Source organism: Monodelphis domestica, chromosome 3 (genome assembly GCF_027887165.1).
Source record: "Monodelphis domestica isolate mMonDom1 chromosome 3, mMonDom1.pri, whole genome shotgun sequence".
Classification (NCBI taxonomy): Eukaryota; Metazoa; Chordata; class Mammalia; order Didelphimorphia; family Didelphidae; genus Monodelphis; species Monodelphis domestica.
The window spans coordinates 323150253-323170412 of NC_077229.1; the positions used below are offsets into that span (position 1 = coordinate 323150253).

General features: G+C 32.8%; 1 protein-coding gene across 1 annotated transcript in view; it reads right to left on the bottom strand.

Moving 5' to 3' along the window:
* The window catches only part of TRPA1 (transient receptor potential cation channel subfamily A member 1), a 62901-nt gene that overhangs the window by 16611 nt on the left and 26130 nt on the right, over nucleotides 1-20160 (bottom strand). The window contains exons 13-20 of the mRNA XM_007486979.2: nucleotides 18873-18987; nucleotides 18237-18403; nucleotides 14535-14628; nucleotides 13812-13871; nucleotides 12413-12505; nucleotides 2387-2457; nucleotides 1793-1955; nucleotides 193-282 (exon numbers count right to left, since the gene is read on the bottom strand). Of these exons, the coding sequence (XP_007487041.2) occupies nucleotides 193-282; nucleotides 1793-1955; nucleotides 2387-2457; nucleotides 12413-12505; nucleotides 13812-13871; nucleotides 14535-14628; nucleotides 18237-18403; nucleotides 18873-18987 (853 nt within the window). The remainder of the gene's footprint in view (nucleotides 1-192; nucleotides 283-1792; nucleotides 1956-2386; nucleotides 2458-12412; nucleotides 12506-13811; nucleotides 13872-14534; nucleotides 14629-18236; nucleotides 18404-18872; nucleotides 18988-20160) is intronic.

The window sequence follows — 20160 nt, forward strand, 5'->3', positions numbered from 1 at the left end:
AAGTTGTTTCTGACCCAATAGAGGAACCAACAAGGAGTACCATTCTTTCCTATGATATTTTAATATATATGCTGTGAGTTCTAATTAAGAAAGTCATGTTAGCTGCTTCTACCAAAATAAACTTTCGTTAGATAAATCAATGTCCTTTTTGATGTGGGTACAATTATAAAGATGGAAAAATATATTGATTACCTGTTGGTAGATTTGAATCATTTCTTTGCAAAATCCAAATACACTTGACAGAAAAACTAAAATCATGCAAACTTTTATGAGATATGAATTCTGAAACAGAAAAGGACATAAGATAAGTAGTTTAAAGAAGTGTCAGTGTAAAAGAAAATAATTTTATGTGTTCACATTTATCTGGTGCTAATTTTTTTTTATTTTGCTTTCTTTTTATTTTATATTCCTCAGTTCTAAATCAAACACAGAGGCCACTCTGAAGACAATATATTAATTTTATGGAAATAACAATAAAATCATATTTCCTTTTTTTCAGAGTTATAGAAAAATATAGTTCTGTACCTAAATGAGAAAGTAAAAACAAGACATACAGTAAGACCAACAAATAGACAAGCAGACCAAATAGCTTCAAATTCTATGCCACTATTGCTCCACCTGTCGAAAGGGAACACCAGAGGCCATACCTGAGAGGAGAAAGAAGTAGGCCACTCTACTCTGTATTCTCTGAGATTTTATTTCCTCATTTTCCCCTGCCTATTTTCAGCCCTGCCACTATAGTCAACTCTCATTACATCTTTTTTTTTCTGGAAACTGTAATCAAAGAGTCACTCTATTACCTTTGGAAAGGATATATTACTGGAATGCTCAGTTGTTACACTCATCATTTTAATGATTACTCACATCGTGGCCCTTCCTTGCCAACCTTTCCGCTATATGTGCTATCTCTCCCCCAAAATCTTTGTGTCAGGGACTGTTTTAATTTTACATCTGCTTCTGGAAGGAAAATATTTAGCATATAATAACCACTTAAATGCTTTTCATGGAATCATTCATATCATTCTATTGATATTGATACACTGCAATTTCAGAATTAATACTAATAGTGCTAACTCACATTGACATAGTGTGCTCAGGTTTATAAGGTTTATAAAGTCTTTCCTCAAGAAATTTTGTGAAGCAATTATAAAAAGTGTTATCTTCCCATTTTGAAGGGAAGGTAACTAGGGCTGAAGGGGGATAAATGACTTGCCTAAGACTGTATAACTAATAATAATGTTAGAGGCTGGATTTCAATTTCTGTTTCTTCTGACTTCAAGTTCTCTTTTTACTTTATTTCCTCTTTCTTACTATGAATGAGTAAAAAAGGATTTATAAAAATTTTTCTATGAGCCAGACACTGAAATAAGTGCTAGAAATATAAAAGGAGAGATATTGTCTACCTTCAAGGGGCCTCCATTGTCAGGGAGAAAGACAACCCATATGGAGGAAGGACCAGAGAACACAACTGATGTTGCCCTTTCCAGAACTAGTGACACTATTAATATATACCCAGAGCAAGAGGTAGGAAGTGCCTGTGGCATAAGAGGCAGCAGTTGGATAATAAAATCAAATGGGTATATGGGTAGATGGAATATACAGTTTAAGCATGGTTTAGCATCAAGGGTAAAGTCAATAGATAGTAGACGAAGAAGGCTAGTTTTCATTCAGTCACCTACCTATTAGCTTAGAGCCCTAGTCAGGACCTTTCAAATGGATGATCATCTAATTATTTATTTCAAAAATAATATCAAAATTAAGTCAAAGAATGAAAATAAATTGAATATAATACCTTATGGTCTAAGGGTTTTGATTCACCATTGGTACTATTGATGTTTTCTGTTGAATTAAAAGCCACAACTGGCTGCATATTAGAAATGAGAATGGTCATAGGGATAAGGCCAAGACAGTATAATCCAAGGTTCATCATATGGGCTCTAAACCCATAAGCCATCCTAAAAAAAACAAAACATGTAAACAAAATTTATATATTTTGAACGTTTTTTTTCCCCTTGCCATAGAAAGCTTAAGATGTACATTAAAAAATCCATACCTCTGGAATCTATTCCATTGTCTACCTAAAGATCCTTAGAGGTAAGAGTAAATTAATTATGTCTTCACTGATGTAACATTCTTTGATATATGGATTTATTTCAGAACTGATCTAACAATTCCTTTAGAGAGCCAAAACTAGATAGTATCAAAATTTCCTATGATGACAAGGTAGTATTTAAGAAGGTGTCTAGGTTAGACTCTAAAATTTTACATGAAAAAGGAATTTTTTCTCTTTAGTGATGCCTAACTGTTTGGAAATAAGAATTTAGCAGAGGTAAATACAAATGTCAATAAGAACTAAGCTAACATGCATTGACCATTTAAATCTTACCATTTCATAAGTAAATATTCTCTGCAAACAGGATGGTCAAGAAGGTCTCTACGATTATGTAATACCATTGCCTGCAACATAGTAAAGTGAAAAAAATTTAAATATTTTAAAAGTCATCATATAAAGCTCAAAGCTTTATAACTATACCCTGTAATAAAAACACAAAATCTAGCAATAAACTAATAGTTTAAATAATAACAATAAAGTTGCAACTTTACAAACTATTTCAAAGCAGTTATTGTCAAAAATAACTGGTACTAGATAAGAAACAGAGTGGTGAATCAGTGGAATAAATCAAGCATATAATACTAGTAATAATTGACTAAAAATACAGTAATTTAGTGTTTAATAAATCAAAAGATCCAAACTTTTGGCACTATTTAACAAAAATTGTTGTGAAAATTGGAAAATGGCAAGGCAGACACTGGAAGTAAACCAACATCTCACACTGTGCACCAAGATAAGGTCAATATGGATATGTGATTTAGACATTAAGGCTGAAATCATAAGCAAATTAGAGGAGCATGGAATAATTTACTGCTGAGATCTATGGATAAGGAAAAATATGACCAAACAAGAGGTAGAGAGCACTATAAGCTACAAATGGATCATTTTATTATATTTTATTATATAAAATTATTATTTGTGCAAACAAAACCAATGCATGAGAAGGAAAGTAGAAAGCTGGAATTTTTTCTACAGCAAATGTCTCTGATAAAGATCTCATTTTTTAAATATAGAAAGAGCTAAGTCAAATTTATAAAAATGTGTTTCTCCATTTGATAAATAGTCAAAGCATATGAAAAGGTAGTTTTCAAATGAAAAATTTAAAGCCATATATAGACATATTAAAATGTTCCAAATTATTCTTTATTAGAGAAATGTAAATTAAAACAATTCTGAGGTACCAACTCATGCTTATCAGATTAGCTAACAGGACAAAAAAAAAAGTAAATGATCAGTATTGGTGGGGATATGGGAAAATATGGTACACCAATTTACTGTTGGTGTAGTTGAAATCTGATTCAACCATTCTGAAGAGCAATTTGGAACAATACTTAAAGGGCTTTTAAACTCTGCATACTCTTTGATTCAGTGATACCACTACTAGGTCTATGCCCTAAAGAGATTTATAAAAAAGGAAAAAGACATTTTTATTAAAATACTTATTTTAGCTCTTTTCACAGTAGCAAAGAATTGAAAAGTAGGGATTGTCTATCAATTTTGGAATGGCTGCACAAATTGTGGTATGTGATTAATATGGAATTGTGGTATAAGAAATGACAAGCAGGATAACTTCAGAAAAATATGGAAACATACATAAAACTGATGGAAAGTAAAATGATCATAACTAGAAGAACACTGAACATAACTTTGATGAACAATTGTTAATAACCTAAATATTCTCAGCATTGTGGTTTGTTATAGGAAAAGTTAAGTAATGTGTGTGAGTTTGCAGATGGGCAGCAGAGTGCAGAGTTCTGGCATTTTGGGAGAGAGCAGCAGCTGTTGGAGAGATATAGTTGAGTCTGGGGCTGTGGATTTTTTCTCTCTGGGTGGACCTGAAGAGATTAGCTTTTTCCCTGTGACATTTGACTGTTTGTTCTTCACATCTTACCTGCTGTTCCAATTATCCTGTACCCTATTGGCTATTTTGACATCTGCTGAGTTCCTGCATTGCTCTTGTGACAACTGACAGCTGATCATGAGACCATCATTGGGTCCTGTCAGATTTGCATACAGACCCTTTTCCTTAGATTATCAAAGTGAGGTTTAATGTTAGCTTAGCTGAGTAGAGTAATTTTGGGGTTATATAGAGTATAGGTGTAGAGTAGGGAAACACTCAGAAGCAATCTCTGTGAAGAGTTTTGTAGATCTGGGGATGAGTAGATAGTTAATATTAGAGTAAGGATATCCAAATCCCTTCTAACCTGTCCCTATCTTATTAAACAACTGTTATTTTATAACATAGGATTCTATGTGTTTCTCAACTCAGGGTCTGACTCTGCCTGCACTGGGCCTTCCCAAAAGCAGGTTATTCTTCTGATACTAACATAAATTAACATCCAATCTCATCCTAAAATCCCCTCTATTTATTTCAGCTTATCTGATACCAATACAGAGACTCATAATAAAAATGACATCTGTCCACCAAGAAAGAACTGATGGGGTCTGAATGCAGCCTGAAACATACTGTATTTTCTTTTCCTACTCTGCTTCCTCCTTTTCATCTTCCTCCTCTTCTTTCTCCTCCATGTCTGATTTTTGTGACCTTCGTTTTGGATTTTCTTGGTAAAGAAATTAGAATGGCCATTTCCTTCTGTAGCTCATTTTACAGATGAGGAAACTGGGGCAAGCAGAGCTAAATAATTCGCCCAGAGTCACACAGCTAGTAAGTGTCTGAAGCTAAATTGGAACCCCAATCTTCCTGACTCAAGACCCAGAGCTCTCTCCACTGTACCACTTAACTACTCATTGATAATAATAGGGAAGTTCAGAATAGAAATGGGAGTGGTTTTGTTTGGAAGGGGAGATAGATAATGCATTTTGTTTGGGATATATTGAGTTTGAGACACCTCTAGAATACCAAGTTCAGGAAAGCTAATAGGTAATTGGTGACACAGGACTAGCACTCGCAAGAAAGAACAGAACTGAATGGATATATAGTTTGGGGAGTTACCTGAGAGAGACCATCATTGAATAAAGTTAGGGGGAGTGAAAAGGATTATGATCAATAAAAATAATGATAGAAAAGACATTTAGGAAGAGAATCTACCTTTCCATTCTCTATGGGCTCTCCAGGGGAATGTACCTAGATGGTGCCCAGAAGTCAAGAAGATTTAACTTCCCAAGTTCAAATCTGGTCTTAGATACTTATTAGCTGTGTGACCCTTGGCAAGTAATTTAACTCAGTTAACTTGAGTTTTCTTGTTTGTAAAATGAGTTTCAGAAGGAAATGGCAAACCACTCCAGTATCTTTGCCAAGAAAACCTCAAAAAGAATCCCAAGGGCAGGACTAGAAAATAACTGAACAATAATAACAGGTTCTCCAGTATAGAAGTGTTAAGAAAACTCAACGAGAAAAGAGTTTTTAAATGAGAGATTGGTGAATAGTGCCAAAATCTGAAAAAGTATAAAGGAAAATAGGGCCATTAGATTTTACAGATAAACGATTATTGGGAACTTTTGGCAGTCATTTCAGTTGAGTCATACAGTTGGAAGCAGACAGGAGGACATTAAAAAGAGCCTTTGAGGAAAGGAATGGTGGTCCTGAATGTGAGTAGTTTGTAGGGAGAAGGGGAGAAACCAGTAGCTAAAGAGAGAAGATATAGAGGAATGATAATGGGTCAATTGGTTAGGAAAAGTGAGAAGAGATGAAAATGCTTGAAAAATGAAATTCCTCTACCAATAAAAATTGGCAACTGTTATTCAATTTGTAATCTTAGAAAGTTATCTATAATACAGAGTTGTGAGGCATCCTGCTTGGAGTCCCAGAACCTTTATATATCAAAGATAGAGCATGAATTCAGATTTTCTTGACAGAGACCAGGTCTCTCTCCATAATAATAATCATAACATGTATAGAGCTCTTATTATGTGCTGGGTATTGTGCTAAGCATTTTACAGTGATCTCATCTGTGCTTCATAACAATACTGGAAGATAGATGCTATTTTTATCTCCATTTTATAGATAGGGAAAGGGAGGCAAACATAGGTTGAGTGACTTTCCTAAGGTCACATACCTAGTAAGATTTGAATTGAAGTCTTTAGACAGACTTAGACTCCAGAACAGGTGCTCCCTCCATTGTACTACCTAGCTATTCCATTATGCCACAATGCCTTTCATATTCTTTTTCAAGCTGTTAAAAATTCTCTTTTACTGGGACTTAGCCAGCAGATCTGAAGCTCATTTTTGTGATGGGCCAGATTTTTATCTTCACCTTCTTTTTTCATTTTAGGTATTTCAATAAATACTTTACATGAGGAGAAACTTGGAAATTTTGTAAAATTTGAAGCAATATATTCATAGAAGCTACCTTTATTATTATTTTCATGTCAAACAATGTTGTTTTTAAGCTTCCAAAGGAGATCCATGTGCTCTCTTCACAAACATATTTTGTCTATGATTATGCATCATTTAGAGACCAGATAATTGTAATGCTAAGTTGTTGTTATGACCCAGATATAACTGACCAAAGTCATGTATGCTTGATAATCACTTATATTTGATTGTTTCTCATGCCAGTTAGAGACAAAAATCTAATTAAAGATAATTTCCAATCATTTTACTTAAATAAATCTAACAAATATTTGCAAATATTATCTGTGTGAACTAACCACCTGTTAGATTATCTTGGCTTCCCATTCAATAATATCTGATTTGAATAGTATCTATAAATTAAACTTCCTCATTATTTATTTAGACCAATATTCTCAACACATTAGTACACAATCTGCTTCTCTTCCTAATATGATTTAGCAATGACATATGGTTTGATGCCATTAAAACCTTCTGCACTAGAAAGGTTATGATTACAAAAAATATAGATAAAATATTGTCTGATATGATTTTTACAAACAGTGAAGAAAACCAAATCACAAATATCAAAAATGAAGAGTTACTTTACCACTAATGAAGATGAAATCAAAGCAACTAATAGGAGTTATTTTACTCAATTATATGCCAACTAACAATTTAAGTGAAAAGGATGAATAGTTATAAAAATATAAACTATCTATACTTACAAAGTAGGAAACAGAATATATAAATAAACCTATTTTAGAAAAGGAAATCAAACAAACCATAAATGAACTTCCTAAGGATAAAAAGTCAAACCATTTAGAATTGCAAGTGGATTCTACCAAACATTTAAAGATTAAATAATTTCAATATTAAATAATTATTTCACAATAGTTGGTAAAGGAGTTTTTTTGAAACAACATGATGCTGATACCTAACCTAGAAGGAGCAAAAAAGAGAAAGTAAATATAGAACAATTTAATTAATGAATATCGATGCATAAATCTCAAATAAAATACTTGCCAGTGGACTACAAAAATAATTCACAAAGATAACACATTATGACCAAACAGGATATATATCAGCTATATAGGGATAGTTTAATATAAATAAAACTATTAACATTTTACATCAATAACCAATGCAGCAAAATCATATGATTATATTAAGAACAGAAAATCTTTGAACAAAAACACTTGAAAGCATAGGTATAAATGGTTTTTCCTCAGAATAACAACATCCATATACCTAAAACTGCCAACAACCATTATTCATAAAGGAGGTAATTTAGAAACCTTCCCTATAAGATGAGTAAAACAAAGATGCCCATTATTGCCAGCATTATTCAATACTGCATTAGAAATACTAGCAAGAGAAATAAGAGAAGAAAAAGAAATTGAAAGAATCAAAATGAGCAAAGAAATAAGAAAACTATTTCTTTTCACAAATGATGGTATATTTAGAAAATTCTAGAAATTCAGTTAAAAACTAGTTGAAATTATCAATAATTTTAGTAAAGTAGTGGGATATAAAATAAACCCATATAATTCATTAGCCTTTCTTTATATCACTAACAAAGTTTTGAAAGAAGAGATAGTAAGAGATATCTATTTAATATTGCCATAGACAGAATAAATTACCTGGTAGTATACTTGCCAAAACAAACCCAGGAACTATATAAACAAAATTATAAAACATTTTTATACAAATAAAGTCAGACTTTTAATAATTGGAGAAATAGTCATTGTTCATGGGTAGACAGAGCAAATACAATTAAAATTACAGACTTACCTAAACTTATCTACTTATTAAATGCCATCCCAATTAAATTACCAAAATATGTTATTCAAGTAGAACAAATCATAAGAAAATTCATCTGGATAAGCAAAAGGTTACAAATATCAAAGGAATTAATGAAAAAAATTAAAGGGAAGAGATGAAGCAGTACTAGATTTTTAACAGTGCTATAAAGCAATAATTATGAAAACTATCTGTTACTGGCTTAGAAATAGAAGATTATAGTTACCTTGTGTTTGACAAAAGTAAAGATTCAAGCTTTGGGGATAAGAATTTACTATGTAGTAAAAAATTGTATGGAAAACCGGAAAGCAGTTTGGCAGAAGACAGATATAGACCAATGACTTATACCATTTACCAAGATAAGATCAAAATGGATTCATGATCTAGGCAAAAAGCAAGATATCAAAAGCAAATAAGAAAGGCTAGCATGTTTTATACTTCCTTGAAGCAGGGCAGAAAGCTGTTAAATGAGCCCTAAAGAAAACTATAATATGATATTATGATGTGATGTGTATATTATACAATATGAATTAATATAACTATTCATTGGCTTACTAAACTCCCAAAGATTATAAAATTTGGAAAAAATAATAAATGGAACTCATATGGAGGAAAAAGAGATCAAGAACCTGAAGAGAAATGAAAAAAAGAAATGGGACCAAAGAAGAACTAGCAGTGCCAAATCTCAAAATATAATACGAAGCAATTTGATGATGTTTAAAAAAAATACATTTGGCATACAACATACAAAAGCAAATTCATCAAATACTCTGCTATTTTATAAACACAGTCCTCAGCTACTGGCATTATGTATAGGAGAAACAAGATTTAGACTAACATTTCACAATGTTTACCCAGACAAGCTTCAAAAGAATATATGATTAGGTATAAGTTAGAGAAATAAAGAAAAATGTAACTGGTAGATCTGTAGATAAAAGAACAGTTCATAAGCAAAGAAATAATACAAAGGACCATAGAATATAAGATGAATAATTATGATTACATAAAATGTAAAAGTTTTCACACAGACAACTATTAAAATTAGGCTAAAGGGAAAACAACTAGAAAAAACATTAGTAGAAATTTTCTCTAAAAAAAGGTGTCATATTCAAGATATATAAGGAACTTAATCAAAATTTTAAGAAAAAGAGCATTTCCCAGTGGATAAAGAGCACTACTTGATAGGAAAAAAATCAAGATTCTGAGATTTCATCTCACTCCTATTAGACTTGCACAAATGACAAAAAATAAAAATTATAAATGTTAGAGGGACTGTGGGAAAATGGGTATATTGAAAAGCTGTCAGTGGTCTTATGAAAGGGTAAAACCATTCTAGAAGCAATTTATAATTATTAAAAAAAGGTATCATACAAGTATGTCCTTTAATCCAGATAAACTATAGTTAGGCTTGTGTCAAAAAATGACCAAAGCAAGAGAAAAAAGTTAGTATAAAAATACTTATTGCATCTCTTTTTTTAGTGGCAAAAATCATCTTGAAAGTATGTTCATTAATGGAGAAATAGATGAATTAGTTGTATATAGATATGATGGAGTACTAGTATACAACAAGAAAAAAGGAAACAGAAGATTTCAAAATGACATGGAAAGGGGGAAGCTGGGTAGCTCAGTGGATTGAGAGCCAGGCCTAGAGACAGGAGGTTCTGGGTTCAAATCTGGACTCAGATACTTCCCAGCTGTGTGACCCTGGGCAAGTCACTTAACCCCCATTGCCTAACCCTTACCACTCTTCTGCCTTGGAACCAATACACAGGATAGATTCCAAGATGGAGGGTAAAGGTTTAAAAAAAGACATGGAAAGACTTGTATGAAATATTACAGAATGAAATAAGAACCAGAACAACAACTTAACTAAACATCAATATTTTTTAAATAAACAATTTCAAGGATGTTCCTAAACTCATGAAGAATGAAATGAGTAGAACCAGGACAATATAAAGATTAAAAACAACAACAACAAAAAACAACTTGACACTATGATCACCGGGGTGGCATAATGGATAGAACAGCGGTTCTCAACCTCTCAATTTGTAGCAATGAGAATACATAATGCATATCAGGTATTTACATTCCGAATCATAACTGTAGCAAAATTACAGTTTTGAAGTAGCCATCAAAATAAGTTTTTGGTTTGGAGTCACTGCAACATGAGGAACTGTATTGCAGGGTCACAGCATTAGAAAGGTTGAGAACCACTGGGATAGAACCTTAGGTCTAAAGTCAAGAAAATCCAAATTCATATCTAACCTCAGATGAAAACTAGCTGATCATTTCACCTTTCTGACTCAGTTTCCTCAACTGCAAAATGGGGATAATCATAGCACCTACCTCACAGGGTTGTTATGAGTTTCAAACAAGATAAAAACTTTAAAGTTCTTGACAAACTTCCAAAACTAGGTTCTTAATAAATGATTTTGCCTCTCTTCCCCTACCCAACATAATGAGAGTTCATGATTACAAAGACCCAGTGATATACCCATGGATAACAATGTGTGTTATCTATGACAAAGAGGTAATCAATTCAGAGTGTCAAATGACATAAACACACATAACCACTGAGGTAATTTACTTTGCATGACAGTGTATATTTCTTAAATGAAATATGTTTTCTTTTTTTAATGGAGTCAGAGAAGGAAATAGATTTCTGTCAAATTTTTAAAAATGTGACATGCTATATGCCTTTTCATATGAAGTCACTGCATTTTTATTTAATATGATTGTTTTTCTTTGTTATAGGAGATAATGGCCATGATCTGTAAATGCTTGTAACATAAACACAAAACACATCAATAAAACCTAAAGTTTAAAAAAAGAGGGAGGGCATCTGTAGTCTCAAGTTGTAAAGATGATAACTTGAATGATATGCCACAAACCATTAATTTTAAAGTACCATACAATAATAATAATAAATTGTTTTAACATGGAATTTTTGTCTGTTCTGGTATTCAAAAGGGTCATTCATAGTCTCTGAGCATCTGGAGATAGAGAGCCAGCAGAAATTGTGTGAAATTTACTCAGCACTTGAAGAATCTGAAAAATCTGCTATTGAAATCTATGACATTGGGCCACTTTATTCACAAACACAAATATCAGCTGGTAGTATAAATGTCAGCAACCTGAAGTATAGGTATAATGTACTCATTGGTTTCAAAATTATATTCAGTTCATATCCCATGGCAGGGCATTTTTTTCAAGTGAACTCCAAATCAATGTGTACCAGAAAGGAAATGATGACTCTCTAATCCTATCATTTCCAGTTCCTCATTGGTCTGTGCTGGATCGTGTTCGGATGCTTTATATTTCTAAAAACAGGAGGGATATTTCCCAGATGCCTAGGTATTCCTGAATAAACCTGCCTAACTCAGCTATGGGCAGCCTTAAGTTAGATTCTATTAGCTTATTTAAATTGTTTGGAAATGTAAGAGAACTTGGTGTGTGTCTGTCGGAATGGAGATGGGCAGGGAGTTGAGGGAGATGAGGGAGAATTCTTGAGATTCTTTTTTGATTTGGTACAAATCCTAAATGATAGACTCTGTCTCATGAGTATGATGTTGTATGTATTCAGCTCTTTAGGGTATATTAGGGACATCTAAAGTTCTGAGACTACTCCATGTTCAGGATATTGGCTGATTGCCTGAGTACTATGAATCCACACATTTATTGCACAGAATTTTAAATTTTTTCATGCAGCAGTCATGAGATACAGAGCATCACCTGTGTAAGTCTGTGCAACTTAAAATGTCCTTTGATTCCATAATGATTTCTAGGTTGGGAAAAGACATATTAGATACATTGAGAACTACAGTAACTGAGAATGTAAATTCAAAGGAATGAAGCATAGAGGAAAGGATTGATTGATTAATTTCTTCATCTATAATATTAAGGCATTTGGATCATCAGAAATTCTTAATCTTTTTTGTATGTGTCATGAGCCCTTTGTCAGTCTGGTAAAGCCAGAGGTGTTCTCAGGACCATTTTTAAATACATAAAATAAAATATAGTGTATTAAAATTAAAATCAGTTATCTTGAAATAGATATTTCTTTTTTTAATTCATCTGTTTTGAATACCAAGGCCCCCAGTTTAAGAATCTGTCTAGTTAAATAGTTTTTTGAAGTAACTTTAATTATGATATCATATGTTTTAAAAGTTGCATGTCCCATAACAGCAATGAAAAATGATACTTACATTGAGTGTGGTAAGTGGCCCATAAACTGTGTTATTGACTTCATTCTCTCTAAGTTCTACTGGACTTTGAAGATACTTAAAATTATACTCAATCTGTAGAATAAATATTAAAATAATAATTAATTTATAACAATAAAATTTTCTGGATAACTAAATGAATGAAAACGGGAAAGCCCATATTAGCAATAAAAGGTAATTAATTTATATATTTTATCCTTAATAAATAAATATCCTGAAATATTATCAGTAAGAAAATTGCCATTATACTTTTAGAACTATATAGTATTTCAGATGATAGCTAAGTATAACCCTTTTGTTAGGCAGAAACATATTTTCCTAAGAAAAGAAATTTCTAAGTGATGCAAAATATCTAAAAGTCAGACTATCCAGATTTGAACTAGAGAAACAAACAAACAAACAAATAAAAAAACAAACCTCATCAGAAACTAAAAAGTTACTGCTGGGTCAAAATTTAAAATAACATATTTTATTAAAATTACAAAAATAAATGAGAATTTTAAATATCATTTCTACCCTGAAATCCACTTAAACATTAATTTATAGATCAATATTCTTTTGTTTTGTGAGTACAGGATATTGAAGAATCACCATTCACCAAGACCAATTAATAAATTACAATTAGTCTATCACTTAGTAGGTAAGGCAGTATGGAGTTGAGGAAAGATCACTGCTCCTGGAGTCAAAAGACATAAGTTCAAATCTCAGTCCTGATACATGCTACTCATGAAACCTGAGACAACTGACCTAATTGAGACATCTGTCTCAATTTTTTTCAGCTGAAAATTGAGGTAGCTGAATTAGTTGTCATCTATACTTTTTCTTGGCTCTAGATCTATGTATCTAGGACAAAATATTAAATAGTTTATGAGAATTGAGGCCAAGTGACTTGCCTCAGTATAGGAGTATAGGAGGCTGGATTTGAAATCTTGCCTTCCTGACCCAGACCCATCAGACTATCTTCTATATCTGCAATGGTGAACCTATAGCACAGATGCCAAAGATGGCATTCAGAGACCTCTTTGTAGGCACTCCTGGCATCACCCACCAGAGTTAGTTACCAGTAAGGCAGAGGGATGCAGGTGGAGTTGCTCCCCTCCCCCTCTTCATCATCTCCCTGCTCCTTTGTCCAGCAGTCCCATGGAAGCCCTACTCCCTCCTCTGAGTGGAGTACCTGAGCCACTCCCCTTCCTTTCTCCCTCTCCTGTCTGGGGTAGGGTGGGGCAGCATTTGAAGTCTCTGGGGGGACAGGCCACAGCATACAGTCTTGGGGGGGAAGCATGGCACATGGTCTCTAAAAGGGTCACCATCACTGTTCTATATTATGCTCCCTCTCCTTTGCACATTACTAAAAATTGAGGGTTTTTTTTTAATTACTTACATGGAAATTTTGGCATGATCTTTCTTCTGAAGACTCCACAATGCAGATATCTAAAAGAGTCTTTGACATAGAAGAATCAGTTATAATTTTGTTTTATTAGGATCATAAAGGTTAATATACTGCAAGACATAAAAATACTATAAAATTATAGCCTGAAAGACATCTATTCCTATGATTTTTCAGTTCATTTAGAAAAGTAATTATAATGAAAGAGTAAAGGACATAAGAATCATACTTAACATCTTAAGTAAGAAATATTCCTTTACTTCTACCAAAAATTCCTACAGATATTCCTAACAGGGTGTTCCAACAGTCTCGGTGAAGTTTTAAGATATTGGGATACACTCAATTTCAGGTATACCTTTCTAGGTCCTCAGCTATATAGGTTTGCTGGGAAAAATCATTGAAGAATACAAACTTTTGCTCAATATGATATTAATTCCTTATTGTATTATTTGAGAAATGAGGAAATTAAGGCCTTGAGAAGTTAAGTGACTTCCTTAAACTGACTCAAACCCTAATCTATTGATTTAAGAACCAGATATTTTTTTCAAATTCAATAAGCTGAATTTCTCACTCATACCATTTGTCTATCAATTCTTTATTGCTATACTATATTTATCTCCTGAGAGAAGGGGGAGGAGAATGAATCTTTATTTGAAGTTAAGAGTTGTTTTTGGATAAGTCTGTGTTATTATATTAAACCAGCCTTGCAGGACTTACTTTCATACACTCAGGGAGGTATTCTACCATCTCCAATACAGCACATTTATTGGCTACAGAAAGAGTATTGAATTCTGCCAAACATTCATTCCATCTGTTGAAAAGAAAAATAAAAGCAAATTGAATTATTTATTATTCTGATTTGACAAAAGAGCAAAAATACAAGATTAAAACTTGAAATGAGATTCTCCTGCTCAACTATGTTTTACAATTCTATTGACTTGATGAAAGTCAGGCTGAATAATAATAAAAATTAGTATTTATATAGTGCCTTGTTGTTGGCAAATCACTTTAAAAATATTATATCATTTTATCCCTATAATATCCCTGAGATATAAGTTCTATTATTATTCCCATTTTATTGATGAGGAAATTGAGGCAAACCGATGTTAAGGGACTTGCCCAGAGTTGCATAGGTACTATCTGAGACTGTATTTTAACCTTCTAGTCTTTCTAACATCTGATTGGACAGTCTATCCACCTAAGTGAACCAGATGAAACCTCCGGAAGTGATTGCACCATGCTGACAAGTGCTACCAAGAGCAATGGAAGGTCATCATGCATCAGGTAGGTGTGGCAACACTGGTTAGGATAATTACCTTGCATATCACAAGGGGCCATTTCTTTTGCTATTGCCTAGTTTAGGTTCATGTGGTTTCCATAATTTGCCTTTTCCTCTTCCTAAAGATGGAGTGTATATGGCAAGAAATAGATGCATTTGATATCAGTGCCAATACTCAATCAGCAATAACACAGTGTAGGGCTCAAAGCAGATTAAAATTTTTAAATATTAATTATGCTATTAATTAAATTATTAATTCAATCCTATAGATTTCTATTTTTTCAACAGATTTCTTAACTATTTCTATGCTCAAGGAAGTAACAGAGACAGAATAGTTCTTTGCCCTTAAATGGCTTAGAAACATTTACAAGTAGTAAATACAGTGGAACCCAGAGTAATTTCAAGAGAGTACACAGACAACCAAAGGACTTAAGTAGAAAATTGGTGCCTGAGCTGCTCAAGAAGAAGTTCTGAGGCCAAGAGAAAGGAATGTATCATAGATATAAAAATTAGCTCAAATTCAAAGAAATATAGATGGATTCAGAACAGTTACCTGGTCATTTTAGAAGAAATGTAGAATACGTGAAAGGATCTAATAGGATAATGAACAGATTAGAGCCTTATTGTAGAGGTGTATACATGCTAGGCTTGACGTTATGTTTTATCTCAGAAGATATATGGAGCCACTAATTTTTGTTTTAATTTAAAAAGGATGACAAAGTCATTTATGATGTCAGGAAATAAAATCCAATAGCTATGTGAATAAAGGAGCAACTTGGAGGCTATTTTACCTTTAAAAATATAATACAAACTCCTTATTTTAGATTTTAAATCCTTGCACTTCTAGCCTAACTTTCCGAGATTGTTGTATACTACTTTCTTTCACAAAGATGAGAAAATATTTTTCCTAAAGCACAGTTCTAGCTATTGACTCCTTTGTTCTGTAAATTTGAATGGCTTCCTAATATATTTTGCACCAAATATAAACTATTTGGTTGTTGTTTAAAGCCCTTTACAACCTAACCTTAAAATACCTTTGCTCCTCTATTATAGATTATGAACCTTCATGTGCCCAGTGATTGAGCCAAACCTACATTCTCACAGTTCATCACATACAACTATTATCTTCATAAATTTTTACTGGTTATCACCAGTGCCTAGAGTGTTTCCCCTCCTCATTTTCACCTCTTAGATGCCCTACAAGAAATATTTTCTCATCCCTCCTATTCTTCCCCATTCTCAATCACTTTTTATCTATTTTGTTTATTTGTATATACACACATATTGTCTCTTTAAACTAAATTGCATCACTTTTGTCTTTGCAACCTCAGAACCCAACATACTACCCCTGACCACTTAGTAGATGCTGCAGGATTCAATCACATGTTGTATTCTAGCAAGACTAACCTATTTTGCTATTCTTTATACATGAGCAAGATTGAAAAATTAAGATCAGATGGAAATACGTAAGGGACTGGAGGGTACAGAGCTAGGAAAAATAGTAAAGTATAGAGGACATAGAGTCAGAGAATAATGAAACCTTTCAAAATCTTTAGGATGCAACCAAAACACTCCATTGGGGCAATTTTATCTATCTAAATACTTTAATTGACAAAATAAAGAACAGATTAATTAATTGAGCATGTCATTAAATTGTTTCCATTTGTAAATTAAAAAAACCTCAATTGTCCACAATGGCAAGCCATATAGTAAAACCAAGTAATCCTCCATCTCACCTAAATGATCAGAGGTAATAATGCCCATTTTGTCCAAAACAGGAAGCCAATTCTTGGATATTGTTCTCATAAGTAACTTATAGTATATTGTCTTGTATGTATAATCTCTATTCTATGACTACACCACTGCTTAGCTCTCTCCATAGCATACCTTCTCTGCTTTCATTCCTTTTTTATATTTGGAGGTTTGTTCCATATGTTTTGGGAGTGACTAGAAGGACTGAAGTACCCTTACTAGCAATAGGGAAGTTAAGAAGGGAGTTTGAGAAAGGAAATGAGTTTTGTTTCAGATATGGTGAGTTTAAAGATTTCTACAGGATATGCAGCTTGAAATTTAAAAAAAATTTTTTTCCTTTTTCTATCTGTACATTATATTTCTGTATCATTTATTGAATGTGTCTTAAGTTGTATATATCTGACTGTGACCATTTCAAAGTGAGATTATATAGTAGGCATTGAGAAAAATAGAAGTAAATCCCCCCAAAATTAATTGGACTAGAGAAAATAATGATGGGTCTAACTAAATACTGTTTATATGTACTCTTAAATCCCACAGTTTCTCTAGTAATAGGACATGTTCCATTGAATTAAAATATGTTTTAAGTTAGAGTGAACAATATTAATGTTAAGAGAAACTTTACTAAAAAGTATATGGAAAGATGGGAGATCCTAGGTTCAAATCTACCTCCAGACACTTTTAGTTGTCTGACCTGGGCAAGTCACTTAACCCCCATTGCCTAGCCCTTACAGCTCTTCTGCCTGATTCTAAGATGGAAGGTAAGAGTTAAAAAAATGTGGGCACAATAAAGACTCAAAATCTATATTGAGTTAGAATAGACCCTGTGAACAAAATACAATTCTTTCATTTTACATATTAGGAAACTGAGACCCAGGCAAGATATGTAACTGCCCAAAGTCACTAGGATAATGTATTAGATATGAAATTTGAATCCAGGTCTTCTGTCTCCATAAAGAGAGAACATCTCATATAACCTGGTATTTATCAGCACTCCAATCTTATAATACAATCAGAAGTTCTTTCTGTATAAGATATAATACACAAAGGCGCAGCTAGGTGGTACAGTGGATGGAGTGCCAGGTGTGGAGTCTTAGATAGTCCCTATCAAAGAAATCCTCGACAAGTTATTTAATCTTTCTGCCTTATTTTCCTCATCAAGAAAACGAGCTTGAGAAGGAAATAGCAAATTGTTCTAGTGTCTTTGCAAAGAAAATCCCAAATGGGATCTTGAAGAGTCAGACACAATTGAAACAACTGAACAATAAAAATATGTGAAAGAAATTTGGGAGACAATGATGTAGAGTAAAAACATTCACATTTACATATATAAATCACTGTTTAGTGCCTCATTATGAGGTATGTTGTTCTATGGGAAAGACTTTTACCTTTTGCTTCTAATGGTAGTAATAACCACCTCCTTTCTCCTATTATGAATGGCATCATGCAAAAAGGTAGCTGATTGCTTGTTCATGAGAATTTGAGCATCATAATCCAAAAGTAGGGCAACTGCCTTGGCATGTCCTTCCCGTGCAGCATAGTGAAGGGCAGTGTTCTTCAGAGGAAAAGAGGATATAAGTTACAGCAAACTAAAAATAATTAAACATCAAGTAGTTATTTGCTTATCTTGATTTTTTAATTAAATAGCTTAGTAGCATTAAATTAACAAATGAGAGCTATCAAATATATCAAAATCTACAAATCTAAAACCAGCAAGAAAAATATAATTGGAAATTCAAGCTTTATTTTTTCTGCACTTCAAGATATTCTGAATATTTTCTTGCTGGAATTAGTGAGTAGGAAGGGGAGGTAACGAAAGAAAGAGAGATTTCACTAGGGAAACTGGCTCATCTTAAAGAATATTCTGTACAGAACCATTTCCCTAAACTCATTCTTTCTTCTATAGTTATATCATTTAAACTTCTTCTCTTTCATTATTTCTCTTTTCCTCATCCCCAGATCCCATATTTGACTTTCTTTTTAAAAGGAAAGATTCTTGAAACAAGCAGCACATATATCCATACCCCTTCTTCATCTACATGATCTGTACATTTCACATTAGTATCAAGAATGATCTTCATGGTCTGAGTGTATCCTCCCATGGAAGCATGATGAAGTGCTGTCCAACCATTATAATCACTGTTAAAAAGAATAAAAACAAAATATATATATATATATATAAGTACATGTGACTGCATGCAAATGTGTGTTGTATGTGAATACATATTTCTACATATATGCACATATATGTGCTAGTACCAAAGAAATATTAAAAGTTTTAGCAGGTCTCTTACATGTTATACAGATCTTTTATGGAAAAATTTGTGAACTAATTTTGTCCAAAATTAGATATGATGAGAAGCCATGGATAGATTTTAATCTATATCAAGAGGCATACTTAAAATCAATATGATCATGGATCCATTGAAAAAATCCAGCCTCAAATACCAGCTATGTGACTATGGGATAATCAGTCACTTAACCTCTCAGTCTCGGATTTTTCACTGTCAAATACAGATAATAGTATCCACTTTCCAGTAATGTAGTGTAGATAAAATTAGGTATATTGTTACAGGGCATATTATTATTGTTAAGTACTGAATTAAAGAAATTATTCCCTACAACAAAATCTGTCTTTGCTACCTCATTACCACGTGGTAATGGAATGGTTTCCCAAAGTTCTTTCTATTGGTGTTAAAGCTTTGACAGCCTACTAACTAGAAATACTTGAAGTTGGAGATTATATGTCTGTAGTCTGACCTCCAGCCCAGAAAAATTTGGTTGAATTCATTATTCCAAAATTGGCCACTAGATGAATGAATTATTTTTCAGCCAAAGAAACTTAATAAGACTTTCATAAGGGAAAGAATGATGGATTTGACTTGGTACAATCTGATGAAATCATAGATTCATTCTGCTAAGGTGAATAATCCATATACAGGAAAAGACAGGAAAAACATTATGAAAAATGAACTGAAACCAAAGATAAATAAGGAAATAGAAAAAAAAAACATTTCAGCATGAGTGCAAGTATCCAGATCCAGAAAAACTATGTTTCACAGTTCTCAGAATGATCAAAAGAAAGGTGAAGAGAAAATGTCCCAATTCTCAAAAAAAAAAATGAATCCATTAAATGCAAGGTAAATTAGATTGGCTCCAGTACATGTCAAAATGGTCACAGTTTTGTTGTACTCTGCCATGTTCAGGCCATAATCATGATATTATGTTTAATTCTGGGCACTGCATTTTAGAAAAGATTTTAATGAACTGAAGGTATTCTCAAGAAGAATATCTGGAATGGGATTGTTGTTC